The following is a 23,791-nucleotide window of genomic DNA, read 5'->3' on the forward strand; positions in this document are numbered from 1 at the left end:
GCTTACGGCCTCAAAAAAAGTCCTTTATTGTAACGGACAATCGGCTATATCGGATGACACCCTACCTCTATCAGTCCGTTCAATCGAGGTTCCACTGAATTTAAAATTACGTCAAGAAGCACTTGAGATAAAAAGACACCATTAAATTCTTAATGAGGGATTGTAAATTGTCATTATTGGACCTATCATCCTTCTGTTTACATTCTCCCAACTGTACAGAAAATGCACTTAACTTGGGCTATAAATGTGTGATAAAACCATCTCAGACCACATGTAGATTCACCTTTTCCAACATACATCTCTAGAAATTAGGATTTTATTTAATTTTTTTTACTGCCTGTGCCTGAAATGTAGGCTAGTGACATGCTCAAATGGTTTCTGTATAAAATGATTCTAAATAAGGAAAAACATCAATAAGAACCTAAACATGCTGAATAAAATATGTTGCTGAACTGAAGTGTGGCTTCTCTCAGAAACATTTATTTTCTTTGACTGGTGATGTCCAGAGTTTATACTTAATGCTAATAAATTCTTTGCACAACACGGCCCAAGAAGACCTGTGGGACAGAAGGCCCAATTGGGTCTTTGCAGCTCGGTCTTTTCCGGTTTAGAAAAATGGCTATATTGAAATGCTACATGCCATGTTTACATGACTTGCACAAACTAACCATCACTGATATACATTGTCTTAAGGCAAAGCAAAGAAAAGCACATTTCATACACAAGGAAACTCAATGTGCTTTACATGATTAAAAGTGTTAAAGAAAATATCTTATAAACATTTAAAACAAAGAGAAAAATAAAAATACAATAAAAACAGCATACAGTGCAAGAAAGACCATTTAAAAGTGGAAATGCCATGTTTGCTTTGAACTCCAGTGTCCTCCACTATCAGACCTGAGGCTGTAGATCTCAGAGCCTTACTGGGTTTATATTCCATTCTTTCATGTATTCAGTGATTTCATCAACATAATAGCAAAAGAATCTCTATAAATATCAATGACAAAAATGTGCAATAAATAAAAGACATGACCAATGAAATCCAAACAGAGGGGGCACTGGTGGGTGGGATTGAATTGTAAAGATGTTACAGATTAATTTCTTCTGGTCCATACCTGAACAAGATGAACCCAATGGACTCAACAGCTGCCCTCCTGACGTCATCGTTTACATCACTCACCTTAAGATAAAGGAAGAGGTCATTTCAGTAACGCAAATACAGCAGCTCTTCAAACCCTGCAAATAATCCTCGTGTAGGCACTTCCTTCAAGGCTAATATGATACGCCTCTTTCTATTGATACTAGTAATGTAGACAGCGCCATCTAGAGGACAACGTCCTCATACATACCATAATGCGCTGCATTTATTTGAAACTACACTCGACCCCTGATGGGACAAGCTGAAAGCTGCAACTAATCTTGCAATTGTTGCAATGTAAAAATCAAGTGTTACAAAATGTAATCCAATCAATAATCAGTCATTTATATTATAAGGTCAGACACTTCTATGTCTCTGGCATTTGCGTCAGTCTGCGTAGTTAGTAAAGGTTTGTGAAGTGGACCAAACAATAAACACTTACAGCAACGTGTAGCAGGCGTCGGATGGCCTTGTTGTTCCCAGAGCCACAGTAGGCCATGCCTACGGTGTACATACCGGACCTCCGCAGGATGGGGTCCTAAAATTTAGAAAGGGAAAGCAGTGCTCTCAGAATGGTAGTCTGAATTTGCAGCTGTAATTTGATGCTCTTACAATGTTTCAACAAGTACCCCCGTGTGAGCTTTACCTTGTCTCTGCAGAGACTCTCAATGAGGGCATCGGCCTCCTCCATGCGTCCATACATGACCAGAGCGATTCCCACTGCCAGGCCACGCAAGATTTTCTCATGCTGGGTCTCCTGCGCGTACCCCACCATGTCCTCAATGGCCTGAGCTGACTTGGAGCCCAACATGACGAGACCCAGGGCCAGGCCAGCAGCCTCACCTGGAAGGACATAAATGATAAAATAACTCTTGGCTGGCATGTATTTTGGGGTAGGACCTTACAGTAAATCACACCCTATGCATGACCTCACACTGAATAATTTTAAGACTGTTTTGAATACAGTATATAATAAAAGTGTGTGACCTAATTGTGTGTCCTTTGATCACAATAGGAAAGACAAGCAATTGAGGCCTGAAGCTTGTCACAGAGGAAAGACAAACAATTGAGGCCTGAAGCTTGTCACAGTGTTTTTTTTTCAAAACATGAAACTCGAGTTGGTTCCACATACCAGTGACAGCATCATCCTGATAGAGATTGGATTTGAGGAGGTCATACACATCCTGTCTAGCGGTTCCAAGTGCAGCCAGACCGAGACCGAGAGCTCCCCCATGACGAACAATCTGCTCAAACGGCAGATGAAGCACAACGTCAGGAAGGAAGCACAATAAGGTCACCTCAAGCATGAGTTACATATCAGGATTTGAATGTTCAAGGGTTTAGACGCCAACTTACATCATTGCTGGCATTTTTTAGTTGACTGAGCAGGTAGTCAATAATATCTCCGCCATGATTGGCATGGATGAGACCCAGGGCATACAGTCCTCCTCCCTCCTGGTATGCAGAGCCAGGGGAGGTGTCCTTTGGCAGGTATGTGGCCATTAACTGAAGGGCCTCTTTTTCATGCCCCTATGGAAGAAATGATAACAAGAATTTAACAAAAAGCACCACTTGGGATGTCCCGATCACATTTTTTTTTTTGCACCCGAGTCTTTGATTTTCAGGATCTGCCTATAACGAGTGCCGACCTGATACTTCGACAATGCATTAAAAAAAAAAATAATAATAATAAGTGCACATCCGAATCTTCTCAAATTAATATACATACATATAAATTTTATGATACAGTACAAATTGAACTACTCTGTACAACGCAGGTAACTTAATTGTAATAAAGAACAAAAAACAGGAATGAGTTTCTAACAGGCGGCACGGTGGCTGACTGGTTAGACCGTCAGCCTCACAGTTCTGAGGTGCGGGGTTCAATCCCCGTCCCCGCCTGTGTGGAGTTTGCATGTTCTCCCCGTGCCTGCGTGGGTTTTCTCCGGGCACTCCGGTTTCCTCCCACATCCCAAAAACATGCATTAATTGGAGACTCTAAATTGCCGTAGGCATGACTGTGAGTGCGAATGGTTGTTTGTTTCTATGTGCCCTGCGATTGGTTGGCAACCAGTTCAGGGTGTACCCCGCCTCCTGCCCGATGACAGCTGGGATAGGCTCCAGCACGCCCGCGACCCTAGTGAGGAGAAGCGGCTCAGAAAATGGATGGATGGATGGAGTTTCTAACATAACAAATACATAAACTATAGCCACATGACATTTATACTAATAGAATGTTAACACTAATCAAATTACAGATTAATGTGCAGGAGTTTTAAGAATATTTTCATGTAATTATATGGTGCATTCATACATTTTATTTCCTGGAGACGCAAATAGCACGAATTTGGTGGAATGGCCCATATAACTTTTAACATGGTATGGGTGGTTGCTCTGTTTGAGAGCATAGTAAACAATACATTTACATCATCATGCAGCTATGTAGTTGCTTCTTCTACAAACGACACTATTGATTTATGACCTCGTTAAGTGCAACTAGTGCGCAAAAAGCTTTCTTGTCATAAAATAATTCACACTTTTTAAACTTCTATTTGAAGTTAAATCGTTTGAATGCGTCAAAATTGTTTACCTGTCTGTTGTGCCCTCAACTCTTTGACGATGCAGTTCAGCGAAGCAGCTTTATACATATCAGGCTTTGCACTTATTTCGGAGTATCTTTCGGCTCGCTCTGAGTGGCGTGTCAGCAAAATGTTTTGTTATCTGAAAGCCTGTACAAGTTTAGGGGACAAAGACGTCGCTCCTTCTATGCGCTGTGGTTTTAGAGGGGCAATAGACTCAGCACAAGACTGTGTGCGCGCGCACACGCACGCACACACATTCCATGTTACAGGTACTCTTTACTGGTACTAAAATTCCCCCGAAAAGGTACATTATGTAATATACAGTGGATAAGGAAAATATTCACACCCCCTTCAATTTTTCACTCTTTGTTATATTGCAGCCATTTGCTAAAATCATTTAAGTTAATTTTTTCCCCTCAACGTACACACAGCACCACGTATCGACAGAAAAAATGGAATTGTTGAATATTTTGCAGATTTATTAAAAAAGAAAAACTGAAATATCACACCGCCATAAGTATTCAGACCCTTTGATCTATATTTAGTAGAACCACACTTTTGAGCTAATACAGTCACAAGTCTTTTTGGGAATGATGCAACAAGTTTTTCACACCTGGATTTGGGGATCCTCTGCCATTCCTCCTTGCAGATCCTCTCCAGTTCTGTCAGGTTGGATGTGAACGTTGGTGGACAGCCATTTTCAGGTCTCTCCAGAAATGCTCAATTGGGTTTAAGTCAGGGCTCTGGCTGGGCCATTAAAGAACAGTCAGAGTTGTTCTGAAGACACTCCTTCGGTATTTTATCTGTGTGCTTAAGGTCATTGTCTTGATGGAAGGTGAACGTTCGGGCCAGTCTGAGGTCCTGCGCATTCTGGAGAAGGTTTTCGTCCAGGATATCCCTGTACTTGGCCGAATCTGTGCCTTGCCACAAGTCTGTCTCTGAGCTCTTCAGGCAGTTCCTTTGACCTCATGATTCTCATTTGCTCTGCCATGCACTGTAAGCTGTAAGGTCTTACATAGACAGGTGTGTGGCTTTCCTAATTAAGTCCAATCAGCATAATCAAACACAGCTGGACTCCAATAAAAGGTGTAGAACCATCTCAAGGACGATCAGAAGAAATGGACAGCACCCGAGTTAAATATGAGTGTTACAGCAAAGGGTCTGCATACTTATGGCTGTGTGATATTTCAGTTTTTCTTTTTTAATAAATCTGCAAAAATTTCAACAATTCAGTTTTCTTTCTGTCAATATGGGATGCTGAGTGTACATTAATGAGGGGAAAAAAATAACATGAACAAATGCCTGCAATATAACAAGAGTGAAAAACGAAGCTATAATGATTCCTTTTGGCAATATCTTTGTCGCTCTGGATTATTTTGCCACTTTGTAACCTTTAAAATGTAAAAAAAGAAAAAAAAAGAAAAAAAAAAATCTTTTTCACCCCATCTTGATCAGCTGAAAATCACACTATCGACCCCTGATTTTCGATCACGTGATCAGATAGGGACATCCCTAAGCACCACTATAGACTTCAATTAGTTTTTTTTACCGATACTAAATATGACACTGTGATTACTGTCACAATGACAGACCTTGTGAATGACACCAAGGCTGGCCGTTGCTGTGAATTTTGCCCAGTTGGTGGCTCTTGCAAGCCATTCAAGGTTTTCTCTGTTAAAAAAAAAAAAAAAAAAAAGAAAAAAGAGAAAAAAATAATATTAGCTGGAAACATGACTAATTGTGAATATATTTCTCTTTGTAACGTTTTTCCCCATTAATACAATACTTACCTGAGGAACTGGTCACTTGTGGTGCCAGTGTGCATGAAAGAGTTGGCTATGACGGTGGCCGTGTGGCACACTGAATTTCGGACCGCATCCTGAAATGAGACAGGAGAACTGGGATTAGAATTGCATACAAAAAAGATAAAGCATATGACCAAATCTACATGAACGCAGGCATTTATATATGGCCTTTTTGTCCGCACACAGTGTGTTTTAGGGCACTGAAAAATTTACTTCTGGAGATATACAAATGTTTGTGGGACTTTGTGGCCAATTTCACACTGCTATCTCATTTCAAAATCTTTTCATGGCAAATATTATTTACTTTATTTATTATAACAACAAAACATTTCCAAGTGCATCATTGCGTTCACATGAAGCTTTCATTTTGTGCAATGACATACTTGTACAATTGCATACATCAGAGTGGCGAGATATTGCATTTATTCTTTTGAGCTATCCATGTACTTATGAAATACTCATTTGTCTCCTTTTATTGGCGCTCTGTACACATTACCTTTGTGTTTTTGAGGATCATAAGATCAGTGTTGTTGTTTCGAATTAGGAACTGTAAGTGCAACTCGATGGCCATCTCCCCACTGAGGATTTTGATCATCTTGGCGTTCTGGTCTTTGGGCTCTTCCTTCTAGGAATGTAATGAGATGCAAGATTATGACTTCAGGGCCAACTTGAGGATTCTCTCCAGAGAAACACAACAAAAGCTACAGTAGTCTTTACCGTCTCTGTTTGCTTTCCTGCGGGGGAGCTGCCAGCTTTGTCATCAGTCTCCATTGCATCACTGGGAAAAGAAAATGGTTAATATACACAGCTGACTAAACAAGGTGAATTTTTTTTAATTATTATTATAAGCCATAGGCTCGGAGACTTGTTCACATTTATTCAAACTATGTTTTATTTAACTTTATGCCCACCTGTCTTTATCTGTAGTGGAGACAGTGCCTGTATTAGTCGAACCAGGAACTGCTGGGATGGGTGTTCCGACTGTTCGCAAGTTCTGAATGACAGAGGAGAGGAACTGCTGGCTGGCGCTCTCATACAGGTCAAAGCAGATCTGGTAGGCCATTAACAGGTTGTCTTCCTTCACCAACTTTTCCAAGATGTCACTGACAGCTTGAGGATCATCCAGGAATATCAGGCACTATAATAGTAGTAGGACGACAAAAAAAATAGAGCTGATCCAGTTGCAGCACATTAATGTAGGACTGAGGTAATGGTGTTTTAAAGAGAATTTCTGTGGTTACCTGGCAGACATTGATGAAATCAGGCTTCTCCAGGTTCATATAGAGCTTGACCAAAACCCGCAGCACCTCATTGCGGAACTTTTTGTTCTGCATGAGGGACATGCACACCTTCAGACTGTAGGCAAGTAGTCCACTGACATCATTCTGCATAGGAGGAAAGGGCAGAAAACAAAATTCATGGAGCAGCCATTAACACAAATTATATCTCTCATAAAAGCTGCAAAGGATAAGAAGCGTTACCGATTCCAAGATGGTCTTCTCAAACATGTCAAGACGACGAGTTTCCAGGGCAATGCCGATGGCCTGCTTGTACTTGTGGTCGTTGAGGCACCGCAGGAACATCTTGTTGACAATACCCTCAAGGCGGGGGTCGATACTTTTCTTCTCTTCATCTTCTGGCAGCTCAGCGTTTTCCACACGCAGCTTGGTGTAATGATCGATACATTTGGCTAGCAGAAGACATGAAAGTGGATCATGAGCGAGGCCACCTTCCCTTCTCTGGCAGAGCCAGCCAACCACCACCATTATCACATCTTAATAATATGAGATAGTGATTGTCTTTCATCACTCACCAATGATTGTCTCCACATATTCAGAGTCATCAGTGACATTGAAAAGATCTCCAGCACCAAGTGCGTAGTTTAGAGACTCCTCGAAAGCTCCAAGATGATAGAAGACCTTTGAAGCTACCAGAGCGGCAAATTCTCTGTTTCGGAACGTCTCATCTTCATATAAGACCTCGCTACACGTGTTAGACACAGAGGAGGAAGAAAGAAACATGATTACAGAAGCTTACTGGTTTACTCTGAACGCTGTTGTGTACTTTTTTTTTTTTTATAACTTGGGGTACATACACATTTACCTGACATCAATATAGTAAGTTTTATATTCTCAGACAAAAAAATAAGTGACAATGCCTTTATATGTATGGGAGGCCAATAGTAAACACTATTCAAATGCACATCAAGTGCTTGTGCATGCAGGTCTTAATCAGAACAATATTTGAATACCCTTCCTCAGCATTTGTAATATTCATAATGTAGATGCGTCCTAAAAGTACACTTTGCTGGAGAAGTATTCCAAGTGCAAACATTACTACAGTACAGAGTTCTGACACTGTTTTCCAAGTACTCGCAACTGCCTACAATGGGCCCCCATCACGTGTACATCCATTTTCATTACCATTTTGAGCCTTTCCATGATATGATTTTGGTCACTGATGGTGTAGTGGTACACTCACCAGACTTTGGTGCAGGCAGCGTGGGTTCAGTTCCCACTCAGTGACGGTGTGAATGTGAGTGCAACTGGTTGTCTGTGTCTACATGTGCCCTGCGACTGACTGGCGACCAGTTCAGGGGGTAGTCCGCCTTTTGCCTGAAGTCAGCTGGGATAGGCTCCAGCGCCCCGCAACCCCATCCAGGATAAGCGGTGTTGAAAATGGATGGATGGATGGATGATATGATTTTCAAATACCTCCAGTTTAAAGAACATAATAGGGGTTCTTCTGTTTATGGTGGTCCCAAAATACAACATTTCGTGGTTACAAATGGTGCACCAACATACTTACTGTTGGTCATTTGTTTGTTTGATCGTTCTAGTTGGGAAGTTATTTTCTTACTAATGACTACTGTAATTATGAATTTACTATTGCGTTAGCATAGGTTGGTTATATCGCTGCGTCAGGAACAGAACTACACCAATGACTCCCTGGAATTCTATGTCTATAAGAATTTGGTACAGAAGAAATACTTCCAACACAAATATGTACTGCAATTATGGCTTTAATACTCAGTTAGCATTAGATAGTCACATACAAAGGCACATTCTTGCTTAGGGTTATGTCACCACCGTAGGAATGGAACTCTCGTTTACTCTCGTAAACTGAGGATCCCCTGTATTTTGTTGCAGAATTGCTCCCAAAACCCAAAGTTTCTACGTTAGAATTAAAAATAAAAAAAAAAGTGTGTCACTTACATTTTGTCAACAGATCCTGATATTTCGGCCCAGAAGTCATTGACAAGGTAGTCAAGCTTCTGCAGTGCAAAAACCTGCAAATAGAATTGAAACCCATTTTTAAAAGGACTGTTTATTTGAAGGCAACAGCAGCTCAGAATTGGGCTGTGAGGTCTCCTACCTTGAGCTGGGGTTCCTCCTCATCAAGGAGGGAAATAATTCCAGCTGCAGGAAAAAAGGACAGTATGTTTATCTCCACACTTTGAGTTCATGTGCGTTACTATACATGTTTTTGGGTTCGCTTGCTTATTGTCACTAGCATTCGTGTTTTTCTATACGTTAATCGGCTCTCACACTATAGAAACCCAACACACGAACTGTATCAAGAATGTAATACATTTTTAGATGCTCAATTTTAATTTTCGCAGTCATCAGGGAATTTATTTGAAAACATTTCTTTTTATGCGGGGTATATACGAAGTGATGTGGAACTTTACAGTTTGATACTGAGAAAGGGAAGTGATATGACGTTTTCTAAATAATCAGATGAGTTTGATACCAATGTTTAAATGGCTAACATTCGTAAAGTAAAATCTGTACGATCCGTAATTAAGGAGTAGTAAGAAGAAATTCCTCCATACTGCATTACCAACACGTAGCGTTACATTTAAAGTCAATTTTTTTTCACTTCATGGCAACGTATGTGTGTAAACTAGTGACAAATCTAAGATTTTGGACGAGCTCTTGTAGATTAGATGCTAACTGACAGCATCCAGTGATCTGTGTGACTCAGCTAAATCAATGGAAGCTAGCTAAGCTAGCAAACTGATATCAGTTCTCACAACTCACCGGCAGATGTTATCATGGTTGGGCTGTATTCCCACCTCTGTCCCGAGTTAAGGGTTCCACAACGCAGTTACGTGTGGATTTTTAATGAATTACCTAAATTCAACTATGAGGAGCTGCAAAACAGTGCAAAGCGACGTAGCCACTGAGAAATTCTTTGACAAAAGCCGGAGGTCCCCGACACTAGGACCTCCCATTTTGCTGCCCTCATTGTAGCCTGACCAAAAACACAATATAAAAGCAATGTGTAAAATCTGGGCTGCTTTTCAAAACAATATTCACCAATAAAATAAGGTCAAATAAATCATATTAATAAAAAAAGGCTAAGGAAAACAGAGAGGGGAATGAAAAATGAAAATATCTAAGGAGACAGGCTTTTCCACAAACGCATTTTCATGAATCACTTCCTTCCTACCTTTCCACATGGGCAACCTCGGTGTTGTTTATGCTAAAATAAATCAAAACGTTCCATAAATATAAAGTAGATAATACAAATTTTAATTAATGAATTCAATACATAACTGATCGAGCCCACCACCTCCTCGATGGGTGACTTCGACATTTTAAAGCTTATTAATAATGTAAAAATATATAACCCATTAAATAACAAATTGCATTTCATTGATTAAAGAAGTAATTCAAATAAATAATTAAAAACGTTACAATTACTTTCAAATTAAAAATATGCTATAAAATAAAATATGAACTATATGAATAGGTCATGAAATAAAGAGAAAGTTAATTCACCATTTATTTAACATTTTAATATACTTAATTTTAATTTATGGGGGGGGGGGGGTAAGAATGTATTTTGACAACAGACCCAAAATTGTGAACTTTTTTTAATTTACACATCATGGACAATCCATAAGCCTCATAAATACAAACAACCGAGCTAATTTGTTTATTACTACAGTTGTCAGAAGCATAAATCTAAGGCACAATATAATGTTTACAACAACAACAAAAAATAGCCCAAATAACTTTAACCCAAAATACAGAATGCATAAGTTACAGTCGTTTTGTTCTACTGTTTATAATGTGTGCAATAACTGATTGTACTTCTTCAATAGTGTGTCATGATAAGGCAAGTCTGTATTATTGTGTTTTGTCTGGCTCAGCATTGAGAAACATGGAGCAGCAGGAATTGACATCCGTGACAACCTGAATGCTTTTGACACCAGCATTTTCCCTTCGGAGTCACAACATTATTGTCCACGGTGATGGGCTCTTGGTCACATGACATCAGGCGTCTGCTCCAACTGATTCCTCGTTAGGCCCAGCGGACATGGAATTGTTTTTCAAAGGGATGCTCTCCTCTATGCTTCCAGAGTCACCTTAAAAGAAAAACGTGATTGTGGTTATCTTATTGAAATAAATTGAAAGTCTATTAAACCGTTTCAGCCTCCCCCCAAAAAAGAACAAACATTTATGTAACGTGTTCTTTTAGTAGGAAAAATAGCAGTCTATAATATTGTGCTTTTTAGAGACATATAGAAACAACATAAGAAAACAGAATGCAAAGAATTAAACACGAAGCACATCATGATTAATTCATTGCGGCTCATTCTGGTGTGGGCAGTATAATACAGTCATGCAGACAACCAAAGAAGAATTTCACAACTACATTGACTTAGTAAACTGCAGTAATATTAGTCATTTTTCACAAACGATAATGAATATATGCCTGTGAATAATGTTATATTATTGGTGTACAGTACATGTGATGCTCCACCGTTTGTGTTCATTTATCCATTGCTTAAAGCCTTGTAAAACTGCCACATAGATGATATTTGTTAACCTGTCTATGGCCTTTCCTATTATGCATTAGCATTAAGCTTTCTACTATAAGGCAAAGTTATATAATTTAGTTGTACACAACATGTAATTATTTTTGTTTTATGCTTAGTTTGACAGTAACCCTAAACTGGGAGTGGCATTTTTTTCCCCTTAAGAATTGTTTATTGTCTGCCAAACTTGTAAAGTGAGTTGAATTGACTGCAACCATACAGTGTTCGTCCTATCTGACATTATTGCTATATACTGTGTGTGTGTGTATATATATATATATATATATATATATATATATATATATATATTATTGCTAATACAAGGAAAAAATCTCTTCTAAAATGAATTGCTTTTCTTTTAATCTTTGATTTTAAGCAGTTTTGTTGTGTTACATTGGTCTTATCTCATTATTGTTCTTATTTATTTGCCACGTCTTTTACAATATTGTGTCATTTTATTCAGTGTTTGTCTGTCGAGGCTGAATGTGCATTTGGACCTGGAAGCTGTAAACAAATTGCCGGCACAGGAATCAATAAAGTTGTCTGAATGTGAATTCAAAAACCTGTGAAAAAATGCATACATAATATGTCTCCTTGAACACAGGGGCACATCCCATGGAAAGTATGCCGTCTTAACTGGGAGTTGACTGCTTTTCACCCATTGTGTTTCAACTGGTATAAATTTAGAAGTGAAAGTGTGGGAGAGATTGAATGGATAATGGTTTTGAAACAGATGGTGTGGGAGTGTTCCGGTCAGTCCTGTCAATGACAAGTTGCTAACCTCTTTGCTTGCTGGTTGGAGGACTGTTGGCTGCTCCTCTGGATCCTCCTCGATTAGGCCTGAACAAACACTGGAATGGCCACAAAAGCGGGTTCCCGCTATCCCTGGTGATATCTGGAAGGCAATAATGGGAATTTAACAATTTGGCAGCTTATCGTAAGTGCTTTAATATCCCATGAATGCTCCTTTTGTTCTCGGACCTTTTCAGTCATCATCAAGAGAAGTATTAGTCTTGTGAATGTCATGCTTTGACCTACTTTCATTTATGTCTGCTCGGTGTTTGCACTCATTAGGGAATTTATGGCTGATGGCCCTTTACTTTAATCAACATAATCACCCACAACACATGTTCCGAAAGCGGTTATCATAGGGGAAAAATGTATATGGTCTTGTTGTAATGGGCGGTCAAAGCTTCATGTTGTCTTTCAGGTTAAAGACCCTAAAGTTTAAAACAAACATGTTGTGTTCAAAGCAGATAGAAACACAGCTTATACGTGTTCACATTTCACAATCTGACTTTGGCGCTACGCAAACTGCAGAAGACAGCCACAGTGTATGCAATGAGACATCTTCTGGATTTCCTCCAAAGTACACTAAATGTTTCCTTTAAAAGTGCATCGTAGTGAGCAGTGGCGTCACTAAACCTAACGCCCCCCGCCCGCACAAATTATTTGGTATAACTGACTATGGCTAAATTTGAATTGTCTTAACCCCCTTAAAACTGATCTCCAGCACCCTTAAAAAAAGTGGTTTGTCCAAAATGCCTGCCCGGTCGACCGACGAAAATTAACATTCACTATAAGAGTACACCGGCAACGCAATACCCCTTTTCATGCTTGGAATTTCTCATCTGCACCCCACCCCACCCCCGCACCCTAACCCCAGCAGGGGATTCTTTGGGAATGTTGAGACCGTAGATGTATATATGTAAATGTATGTCATTTCAATACCATTGAATCGTGGAGTTAAGATTAACTGCTAAGGAGAACTGAGGTCTTGGTATCAGAAAATCTAATGTGGGATATTAAAACACCGTGTCAAACTCAAGGCTCGGGGGCCAGATGCAGCCTGCCACATTATTTAATGTGGGCCACTAAAAGAAAATTAAATGCATCTACTTCATGTTTCTTGCTAAATTAACTAGTTCTTTTGATTTTGGCAGAAGATTTGTGCTCAAGTTGCATTTTCCTTCACTTTAACCGATTTTACAAGCATGTCTTTTCAACAAATTGGACAATAGTTGTACACAAATACAATATTTGCTTGCCACTATTTTTCATGTCAAATTCAATTTGTTGTTAAAACTATACATATAACAATCAAATGCATGGGTAATTGCGCATAAGTAATATGATGAGTTGCACGATGATACATTTATTTTCGCAGTTTGACACCCCTGATCGTGCTTGATAAGGATTGGAGAAGCGCGTGTTTAATGCTGACTGTGGTGCACACCTGCTGTTTGGGCACACGCTATGACCTTGCAGACGTTCTTCTTGATGTCGAGCACGCCGCTCGGCGTGCCGGGCACGAACGAGCCCACCCATATAGTGTCCGCTGGATGTTGCGGGAACACCTTGTGGAGGAGCGTCTCCAGGCGCTGCTCGCACCAGCGGCTCTCACCGTCGCGCTCCCCGGCGGTGATGCGCACTAATCCGATCAAGGCCGGCACGGCGCCGCTGGCTCGTTTGGTGCGCGCCTGGACGTCCTTGAGGACCTCCTTCAAGCACACTTCGCTGCTGATGAAAGTCTGCCTGAAGAGGAACACGATGGCGGGGCAGTCGATGGTCCTCCGGCGGCTGGAGCTGCTCACCTGCTGGGTCACTGTCCTGTGAGCGCCACTAGGGCGGGCTCCTGAGTCCAAATCGTCCGGCTTCCCCGGTAGAGGTTTATCGTCACTTTTAGCGCAGACGTGGCTTTGACCGCCCGCAGCGACACTGGAAATGGGCCGACGGTCGCCGAACAAATCGCCGATGAACTCCCGCAGCACGTCGGCGTCGCTCTGGCTCGCGCCCTTACTTTCGCCCGCATCGCTCACCAAATAGATCCTCTCTTTGCCTCCAATCGAGGCGAGCGTCTTCTCAAAGTCGCTCTCCTCCGACATAGCTGCCTGCGTGCTTTTGTTGACGGCAACTTGTCAAAGCAGACTCGAAGAGAAAGCGGTGAGTGCCACCTCCATGCCAGGCAGACAGCCAGTGCCTGCTGACACTTTCGCACGGTTGTCAGTTCCACGCGCGGTGGGCGCGGCTAAGGAGCGGAACCCGGAATCTCAACGCCTATTTCTATTGGCTACTTCTATTGGTAGGTGTGGCCTAGTCGAAGGCTCCGGAAATGATTTCTAGACACATTGAGATAAACTCAGCCTTGACATCTGAATCGTACGGTGATATTCCGCCATATAGGATGTGGAAAAGTGGAGCATTCTGTGGAGAGGCCTCATTCATCTGCTGCTTGAGATGTATCAACCGTTTTACAGTCCAAACCAGATCTCATGGCATTAAGACTGAATACAAATTTTTGGAATGTACTTGACCATTATAACCTCATTTTGCAAATAGAATATTCTTTTTTTGACTAATACTGTACCTTTCAAGATAGTCTTTCCTATTATATACCTTTTTTTAAAGATATATTTATTAAAAGGATTAACAAAGCAGTGCGAAGCAGCTGTGATTAGGGAGCGGTTTCTCTGCTTGTCTTCGGCAATTGCTGTTGGTAGTAGTCTAAATATAAAATGAAGACTCAATCATTGATTTGAATCACTAGATATAAAAATGATTAATCAAAATCAGTAAAATGTAAGCATTATTTCAAAATTAATAAAAATATTTTTTGTCACATCTACATTTCAAGATCTGGTTACACCAGTCAAAGATTAAATATCTAATATTAATATTTCGATATTTATTGTCACAAACAGTGTTTCATACAGCGGCAGCTATAAACACTAGAATACACGCGCTATTGCGTTGGTTTGGTGCTCATCCATACCCTAAACATAAGGAGTAAACTTCTCAATCTTCAAAATTACATACCTTGTATTTGGTGTCAATCGATTTCATAAATATGTTAGTGTGTGACTGTGTGTTGTTCGTGTGTGTGTGTGTGTGTGTGAGAGAGAGAGAGCGAGAGAGAATCATTCACTGTGAATAAGAGGCACTGACTGTGCACTTTGTAAACAGGCGTTTTATGAAGTCCAGCCCATTTACCGTGATGTGCCACCTCCAATATGGTGGACGCGCTGACGTATCGCAGGAACGGACCAACCCGCTCAATAACGCATTAATGGATATATGTCAATGAAATGACCACGCAATCAGATCTCAATGGGACAAAATAAAACAAAATGCTTTAATGATAATAAAAACAAAATCACTTTTTCTTTAATTAAAGACAAATTATAGGAATGTTAGAAAACCACGATTAAAATCACATGTTGTGTTTGTAATAAAAAGTGGTATAAAGTTTGGATGATGTAATCTCATGGTGCAGAGGTCACTCTTTTGACCGCATGAGTATCCGCATGGAGAAAAGTCCTGCCTTCCCTCCTAAACTGTAGAGGCTGGCCTTTACAGTGAAAAGAAGGGGCAAAAACACATGAGAAAAAATAAATGACTTCAACTCAAGATCAAGAGCCCTACTTGTAAGCATTGGGTGGAAAAAATCCAAAGCCCCCCTTGACTTACCATTATGATTAAAAAAAAAAAAAAAAAAGACCTCTGCAGAGTTCCAAAGAGCCTAATCCATTAATCCACAAATGCCTTTTCCTTCATTAAAAAGGTGCTGTCAGTCTGAAATTCCATTGCACACTTCACATAAATCTTCACTAGTGATGAATAAAAAATAGCCTGAAAGTCTGACCAAAACAAACACCTAAACAAATAGTAACCTTTGGACCAGCGTTGATTAGTTGTGTGAGCTGTGTTTGTTTCCAAAGTCTCTTTTGTGTTTGTGCTTGCTGTTGATATACTGACCTCCTTGTTTAAGTGCCGCAGCATCTGAGGGTCAAGAATATCTCTTGCACCAGTCACAGTAACACGGAGTCCCAAACGAACTGGTGGAGGTGGGGGCGGGGGGTGAAACACAGCTATGAATAGCAGCATAATCATGATAAAACAAGCTCATTTTCTACTGCAACAAATTAAAATTGTGTCAACATCAACAATACAGTAATAGTTATATTTGACTGGGCTGATTTGATGTTTTTTTTGTCAACTGATGTCATCTAATAATGCAATGAAGTACAGTGGAACCTCAACCGTAGAATTTCCCCATAAGAAATTATCCAGCCATCCGTTTTCTGTAGTGCTTGACCTCATTAGTGTCACAGGTGAGCCGGATAGGAATCCTAGCTGAGTTTGGGTGAAAGGCAAGCTACACAATGGACTGGTCGCCAGTCCATTGCTGTCGGCCACATACTGCTCATAGAAATGAATAGAAATGATGTGTTTCAGCCTCCAGGGTCATCACAATAAACCCAGTGTTGACAGTACAAGCAATGTTTTAAGTAACATTCTAACACTCTTAACTGTCATACAAATGTAAAAAGAAAAAAAAGTAACAAATGCTAATGCAGAATGTGTAAAGATTCACATACAGGTCAACATCAAGATTTAATTCAGCTCACTTATTGTTGATTTAGCCCTATTGTACTAAGCAGTCTGGACAGAGAAGCTACGGTAGCACTGCATCACAAGAAGTTCCATTTCTGGTACTATCATGGTAATGCTTCTCACTTGTCACTTCTCTTCTTTGTCATCACTGGTACCCTTCAGTGATGGCATCACAAAATGCAGAAGAATGAGAAACTTGAGGAGTTACTTCATTAGCTACTCATGGAGTTGAAGCCAACCTAAGAGGCACCTTTTTTTAAATTTTGGATGAACACCAAATTGTTCAACTTGAGCGGCATTTCACTTCAGAGGTTCCACTATATTTAAGGCCATCATCCCACTGTATCAAAAGTAAAGTAAGCATGCATTATATAACGTACATTTTTATAATTTAAAGTCAAATCAAATGTTAAATAAAATACAAACCACAATATATAATACAAATATAATGTAAATAAAAACAGTGTGACAACAACACAATGATTTTCAAATCGTTTTCAAACTATATTCAATTGAATACTCTATACAAAGACAACATATTTAATGTTCAAACTGATAGACCTACCTGCAAAACGCTCCATAAAAGCTGGGACAGGGGCACCTTTACCACTTTGTTACATCACTGTTCCTTTTAACAACACTCAATAAGCATTTGGGAACTGAGGACACTAATTGTTGAAGCTTTGGATGTGGAATTCTTTCCTATTCTTGCTTGATGTACAACTTCAGTTGCTCAACAGTCTGGGGTCTCTGTTGTCATATTTTGCGATTCATAATGCGCCACACATTTTCAATGGTACACAGGTCTGAACTGCTGGCAGGTCGGTCTAGTACTCACACTCTTACTACAAAGCCACACTGTTGTAACACGTGCAGAATGTGGCTTGACATTGTCTTGCTAAAATAAGCTGGGATGTCCCGAAAAAGACGTTGCTTGGATGGCAGCACATGTTGCTCCAAAACCTGTATGTAGCTTTCAGCATTAATGGTGCCTTCACAGATGTGCAAGTTACCCATGCCATGGCCACTAACACACCCCCTTAACATCACACAGATGTTGGCTTTTGAACTTTGCCCTGATAACAATCATATGGTCCTTTTCCTCTTTAGCCCATACCTACTGTATAAAAACTATTTGAAATGTGGACTTGTCAGACCACAGCACACTTTTCCACTTTGCTTCAGTCCATCTCAGATGAGCTTGGGGCCCAGAGAAACCGGCAGTGTTTGTGGGTGTTGTTGACATACAGTATTGCGTTTCCTTTGCATGGTGGAGTTTTAACTTGCATTTGTGATGTAGCGGCAAACTGTGTTAACCGACAATGGTTTTCTGAAGTGTTCCTGAGCCCATGTGGCAATATCCTTTACACAATGATGCCAGTTCTTAATGCAGTGCCACCTGAGGCATCAAAGAGCACGGGCATTCAGTTTTGGTTTTCGCCCTTGCCACTTACATCCAGAGATTTCTCCAGATTCTCTGAATCTTTTGATGATTTGGACTGTAGATGATGAAATCCCTAAATTCCTTGCAAATGTACTTGTACATTGAGAAACATTGCTCTTAAACTGTTGGACCAGTTGGTCACGCAGTTGTTCACAAACTGGTGAACCTGGCCCCATCCTTGCTTGTGAACAACTGAGCCTTTCCGGGATGCTTCTTTTATACCCAATAATGACAGTCACCTGTTTCCAATTAACCTGCTCAACTACAGAATGTTCCAAACAGGTGTTTTTGAGCATTCCTCAACTTACCCAGTCTTTTGTTGCCCCTGTCCCAGCTAATCAAGCTAGTAAATTGTATCATAGCATAGCATAGCATAGCATAGCATATGGTAATCAATGTTGAAAAAGCATCACAATTAACTAAAAATGTGTTATTTCTGTAACACAGTAATATAAGGTATTACTATAAAGATTGGGCATAAAGTAATTCTACCTGTTACAATCTTAGTAACGCATGTTACAATGCATTTAAACATTGCATTAACCAGATGTTCTGGTGCTGACTGCCTTCCTTGAGTCAGACTGCACTGTCGTGAGTCGACTTTTCAGTCTCAGAATATATGTCATTGTACAAAATAGATGTCAAATATTATAGCAGACCAATTGATTAACTGATTATTATTATTATTTTTCTTTTTTGCCAAAACAGGAGCTGCTCACCTTGGGCAAGAGGTGAGGTATCCAGGACTGGTTACTAGTCAATCACAGGGCACAAAGAGACAAACAAGCATTAACACTCACGTTCACGCCTATGTGCAATTTAGAGTTTTCAATGAACCAAACGTGCATGTTTTTGGAAGGTGGAAGGAAGCCAGAGTAAGTGGAAAAACCTTCACAAGCAAAGGAAGAACATTGACTGAGATTGAAATCTGGAACCTCTCGACTGTGAGGCAAATGTGCTAACCACTAACACACTTGTTACACTTAATACATTTTTTTTGTAAAGGACCTTTTAATTTGAATATCTAAAGATATATAAATGATATAGTTTAGGATTTATTTTTATGAAGTCTGAAAGTAAATGGAGAGGAGGTCAATTAAAATGATTTGTAGCACATATTTTGGCTCTGTTGCCTTGTTTAAAGCTATCAGTGTATTAAACTTAAACGTCATTCTTTTTAATTCAGCAGCTGTTTTGATGAAAGTAACTCAAAAGTACTTTTACAATTCAAAGGCGGTAATAGTGGAATAAAACTAATTTCTTTGAAATAGCAGGTAGTATATACTACATTTTGGAAGCAATTGCCCAACACAGATCAGAATGAGTTGAGAAAGTAAAATTGCACACTTGTGTTTTTGCTCTCTGACACCAGAACTCGGAGAGAGGACAGATGCGTGGAAGCTGCGGATGCCTTCCTCTGTCGTGTTCCTCTGCGCTGGAAACTGCATAGGCAAGACTGTGGAGCAAAAATATCTTAATACTGTCATTTTAATCCTTGTTGGTTACTTGCCAGTCAAAGACACACACACACAATTGAATAATAACCACCTGTTTTCAAAGAATGCTGCGGGTGCGGTTGGTCCGCCGATGGCCACCCGGAAGTTTCTCTCCATGGCATGACTTCCCCGAAACCTGAGATGATGTATTCGGTGAACAATAGACACACAAAACAAAAAGCAAAACAAAAACATGGCAAACCACAAAGCCTCTCCCCATAAATGCATGCATATCATAGAAGAAAAATATACATGGAGTTCCTTGAGGGAGGGGTACAATTGCTTGTCACTAGCTTCCTACCCTTTGGAAAAAAGAGCACTTCTGTACATAATTGAACATTTTTACAAACTCACACGAGAGTCTAATATTACACAAACTGATGGAGTTATTTGGGTGTGAGTTTAACCTTGAGGGACAGAGTATTCCTTTTTCTCACATTTTATATATATATATATAAAAGAAGCATGCAACGCTAAAGTATCACATCCCAATGTGTAATACTTTCATAGTTAATTCCTGTTTCATCCCACTTTTACACGTTGTTGTCTAAAGGGGTGAGCAAAGTACGGCCCATGGGCCACATGCAGCGTGCTCCATTTATGTCGCCCTCTGAGCATTTACTGTACATCACCAAGTGCCTGTAATGCTTTACATACACATTTAAACCTCATTTGCTAAGAACCTGGCCTGACTGCCAATTTTAAAAATCAAATGGCCATTGAGCACCAACGTTTCCCTACCCCTGGTTTAAAATGTGTGCCACAAAGCACTAGAACTACAAAGAGTTAACCAGATGTAGAGTAGTTGACATAGCTGCGTCTTTCTATGACTTACCAACACATTCAGTCCAAAGCAAGCAAGCAAACACAGAAACGCTCCATGTTGGAAAAGCGCCTAAACAAGCTTTCCTGTTTGTCATAGCAGGAAAGCAAGAGTCACAGTGGTGAAGCAGACTAAAAAAAAAGTGTGGGATGTGACAGTCTGTCCCATTCTTGGAAATCCCAAGTGGCAGGGATGGGAATAATACGTTTTAAATTACAGCTGCACAAAGCTTTGGCCAGAGTGCTTACTATTGGCTGGAAAGAGCTAATGTTTTCCACAACTACAGTAAAACACATTTAAAAACAATGATAGAGATAATCCCAGACATCAGCTACACAAGCTCTCAATAGTTGTGCACAGTCGTACATCTCCAATGTTACAGGAACACCATAGCTAAATTAAAACTAAGAATTAAAAGAGACATACGACACATTTTTCCACAATATAAAGCAGTTATTTCTAAAACCAGTCCATTTTTAGGGGCCAGCCCTGTCTCATGCAAGTGAGCGACTATACACCCATGCCCATATGTATTCATTTGAAAACTTTAAATTCAATTTTTCACAATATGCTCCCTTTAAATCGAGTGTGAACACACATAAAAAAATCTTATACAACTTGTGTGGTCACTTTTGGAATATTCTATGAGAGATTAACATATATAAAATGCTCCTGGGGAAGGATTTACAGTTTGTACCATAACTTACTACATAAATATACTGTAATGTAATATGCAGTATGTAATATTCAAATTGTGTTATGGGTTGCCATAAACATCCTCTAGATGACACTAGAGTGCCATAATTTGAGGGTGGGACTGCTTGACGTTCCTTCCGTACTCTCTCGGTGGCAGCACATCCCTATTAAAAGTGATATGAAGGTAGTGGAACAGTACAATTAACAAGTATCCATCCATTCAGCATTCTATCTATCTAACTAATTATTAATGATACTCATCTATGTTAAGATGCTGATCATGACAATGATTTCTTACAATTTTCAATAATGATTTAACAGGTTAGGAAAGCTAAATATCAATATGCAATACTTTATTTCTGTAAAAGTCTGAAAGTCTTTACATTTTCAAATGATCAATTGCTTAAAATTTCTATAGAAAATCATAATGTCCCATCAGTACTGAACTATTTTTAGAACAGGCAGGCTCCATGTTGACCACTGATTTGGAGACTACAATGCATGTTTTTGGAATGTGGGAGGAAGCCGCAGTACCTGGAGAAAACACACGCAAAGGCAGGGAGAACACATAAGCCCCACACAGGAAGGCGTGAACCGAGACTGAAACCCAGAACCTCTTGACTGTCTGGCAGACGTGCTAACCACTAGTCCTATATGCTTTTTCCTACTGCATTGTGGTTTATTAGTCGTAAATAAAGCGCCATTTAAAAAAAAAGAAAAAGAAAATGTAAGTTTCATTTAAAGTGTTCAGTGCTCTCCAATCTACATCGCTGGTTCTCAACTGTTGTCATTCTGGGACCCAGAAAAGGCAAGTCCGACCTGATACGTGTTAAATATTTCACCGTACACAAGTTTATCAGTTCTGAGTTCCCTCCTTCAAATTTGTACATAATTCAGTTAACGCTATATTCCACAACTTGTAATTTTCACCCAAGCCACTAAGGAGATGCAGAATGCAAAATTCGAGCTTAAGGGGGCGCCAAAGGTTACATACTATAGCTTTAATTATTACTAACCTACGCTCACGCAGCCATAATCATAATTATACAGTATTTTTATGGAAAAAAAAAATACTATACGTCATGTAAAAAAAGGACCCCTTGTAATTTTTTACTTACCACCCATAATGAATCCGAGACCGACTTTTTGGTCCCTATCCACTCGTTGAGAATCACTGCTCTAACTTATAGACAAGTTTAATGACAGTTACTATCAATCATTTGCATGTGGGACATTTTAGAATGTTGATGAGTTCAATCATAATAAAAAATGGCAAATAGGATGAAACTAATATCAGAGCTACTGATGTCTTGCTTGATTTCAAGGGAAGCAAATGTAAAGACACAAAAATATGCTAGCATTCTAACTGCTGTAGAAATATCAATTTAACAATAAAGATTAGTTATATTGAGTGAATTGTGAAATATGAGGCACAAAATCCCTCAATAAAGAGAGACTTGCCCATAATGTGCTACGCCACACTTTACACTAAAATTTTCTTCCTACATACAATCCTGCAGACCATAGTTGTTGCTGTTCACAATCATTTACAGTAGATATTCATTCATGTAACGTTCATATTCACATCTGCATATACGTATTCTAACTGATTATTTATGTGCAGATGCCATATGCATGCTGCTCTCATTCAGTGTTCTCTCATTGCCTAATATTCAAAATACAGACAGACACTGTAATTGGAGATTTGGAATTCCTTGACAGTGTGAATCAATAAAGAGTGAGTACAGAAGATGGCAATAAATAACGGTGACAAGAATACTATTAATAAGTATAAGCTGAGATGTAAGAATGTTCACTATTTCTCACTTGTAAAGCTCCAGGGGCACCCGTCTGTGTTCATACGTGGTATCTTCAGGAGTCTCTGCAGAAAAAAAAGTCATCCAGTTGTAGGATGGATAGATGGTTTCGACAGACAGCGAGACTAACTTAGTATACACGGAAATTGAACATGGATGTTTTGAGGACACAAGCAGAGTTAAGTTGGTAAACATGTATTGCTGTAAGGTCATTGGGTTACAAGTTAACTCGTAGACTCACACACACGAAGAAAAGCCATCTCTCTGTAGGCTCCGTGTGGTCAGCCCCGAGACGTAGACAAAAAGCAAACAAACAAGCCACAGTGCAAGCAATTTTTCCAGGACAGTGAATGTGGACACGGACTATTTTTCCACTAAAAAGACACCAGGCCTCAGTGAGGCGCGGGGGCAGGAGACGGGGGTGGGGGGTCACAGATGGCAAAACCTTCAATACGTGAAGCCCGCAATCCGTGTCTGGTCAGAGGTCATGGAGCTGACAAGCTGCACAATCCTGAGAGGAAAATGAGATGATGTCATTCAAGTCAATGTTTGTTGTCAACAAATAGTAAAATTAAGAGATTTGTGTGTGTTTTGTTTTTTAGCCTCATTATTATTATTGGCAGCACAGTGGATAGTGGTTACCACGTCCTGTCAGGCTAGCAATCAAGATGTTCTGGGTTCAAATCTGGTCTCCGACCTTCCTGTGTGAAGTTTGCCTGTTCTAGTTGCTTGTGTGGCCCCCGTCTTCCTCCAACATTGCAAAAAC

General features: G+C 39.8%; 2 protein-coding genes and 1 long non-coding RNA gene across 4 annotated transcripts in view; all 3 read right to left on the bottom strand.

Annotated features, from left to right (window-relative positions):
* Positions 1-9,758, bottom strand: part of psmd1 (proteasome 26S subunit, non-ATPase 1) — a 35,367-nt gene extending 25,609 nt beyond the window's left edge. The window contains exons 1-16 of one of the 2 annotated variants that reach the window (XM_061778724.1): positions 9,569-9,758; positions 8,901-8,944; positions 8,741-8,814; positions 7,339-7,508; positions 7,007-7,215; positions 6,767-6,910; positions 6,437-6,663; positions 6,243-6,303; positions 6,022-6,147; positions 5,511-5,599; positions 5,313-5,391; positions 2,495-2,668; positions 2,271-2,382; positions 1,785-1,981; positions 1,581-1,676; positions 1,116-1,180 (exon numbers count right to left, since the gene is read on the bottom strand). In XM_061778724.1, coding sequence (XP_061634708.1) covers positions 1,116-1,180; positions 1,581-1,676; positions 1,785-1,981; positions 2,271-2,382; positions 2,495-2,668; positions 5,313-5,391; positions 5,511-5,599; positions 6,022-6,147; positions 6,243-6,303; positions 6,437-6,663; positions 6,767-6,910; positions 7,007-7,215; positions 7,339-7,508; positions 8,741-8,814; positions 8,901-8,944; positions 9,569-9,584 — 1,883 coding nt within the window. In that variant the 5' untranslated portion in view covers positions 9,585-9,758. Of the gene's footprint in view, positions 1-1,115; positions 1,181-1,580; positions 1,677-1,784; positions 1,982-2,270; positions 2,383-2,494; positions 2,669-5,312; positions 5,392-5,510; positions 5,600-6,021; positions 6,151-6,242; positions 6,304-6,436; positions 6,664-6,766; positions 6,911-7,006; positions 7,216-7,338; positions 7,509-8,740; positions 8,815-8,900; positions 8,945-9,568 lie in introns of both variants that reach the window. The other variant, XM_061778723.1, reaches the window with a different exon arrangement.
* Positions 9,759-10,392: 634 nt separating this feature from the next.
* Positions 10,393-14,383, bottom strand: LOC133480533 (uncharacterized). The gene is made up of 3 exons (XM_061778726.1): positions 13,592-14,383; positions 12,137-12,250; positions 10,393-10,902 (listed from the first exon to the last, which is right to left on the bottom strand). Exons 1-3 carry the CDS (start codon positions 14,238-14,240, stop codon positions 10,811-10,813), a joined length of 855 nt encoding a protein of 284 aa, XP_061634710.1. The 5' UTR covers positions 14,241-14,383; the 3' UTR covers positions 10,393-10,810.
* Positions 14,384-15,473: 1,090 nt separating this feature from the next.
* On the bottom strand, positions 15,474-20,976 carry LOC133480850 (uncharacterized). Its single transcript, XR_009789381.1, has 6 exons — positions 20,525-20,976; positions 19,742-19,825; positions 19,541-19,649; positions 18,913-18,946; positions 16,111-16,190; positions 15,474-15,703 (listed from the first exon to the last, which is right to left on the bottom strand). It is a non-coding gene; the product is annotated as an uncharacterized LOC133480850 (long non-coding RNA).
* Positions 20,977-23,791: the final 2,815 nt, after the last annotated feature.

This window comes from Phyllopteryx taeniolatus, chromosome 7, assembly GCF_024500385.1.
Source record: "Phyllopteryx taeniolatus isolate TA_2022b chromosome 7, UOR_Ptae_1.2, whole genome shotgun sequence".
NCBI lineage: Eukaryota > Metazoa > Chordata > Actinopteri > Syngnathiformes > Syngnathidae > Phyllopteryx > Phyllopteryx taeniolatus.

What these genes read in the sequence shown, in the direction of transcription:
- LOC133480533 (XM_061778726.1), bottom strand. Translation starts at nt 14,240, where the DNA reads ATGTCGGAGGAGAGCGACTTTGAGAAGACGCTCGCCTCGATTGGAGGC. An exon ending in AGCGTGTGCCCAAACAGCAG is followed by an intron (nt 12,251 to 13,591) that starts GTGTGCACCACA and finishes ATTGCCTTCCAG; the next exon opens with ATATCACCAGGGATAGCGGG. An exon ending in TCCAACCAGCAAGCAAAGAG is followed by an intron (nt 10,903 to 12,136) that starts GTTAGCAACTTG and finishes TTTTCTTTTAAG; the next exon opens with GTGACTCTGGAAGCATAGAG.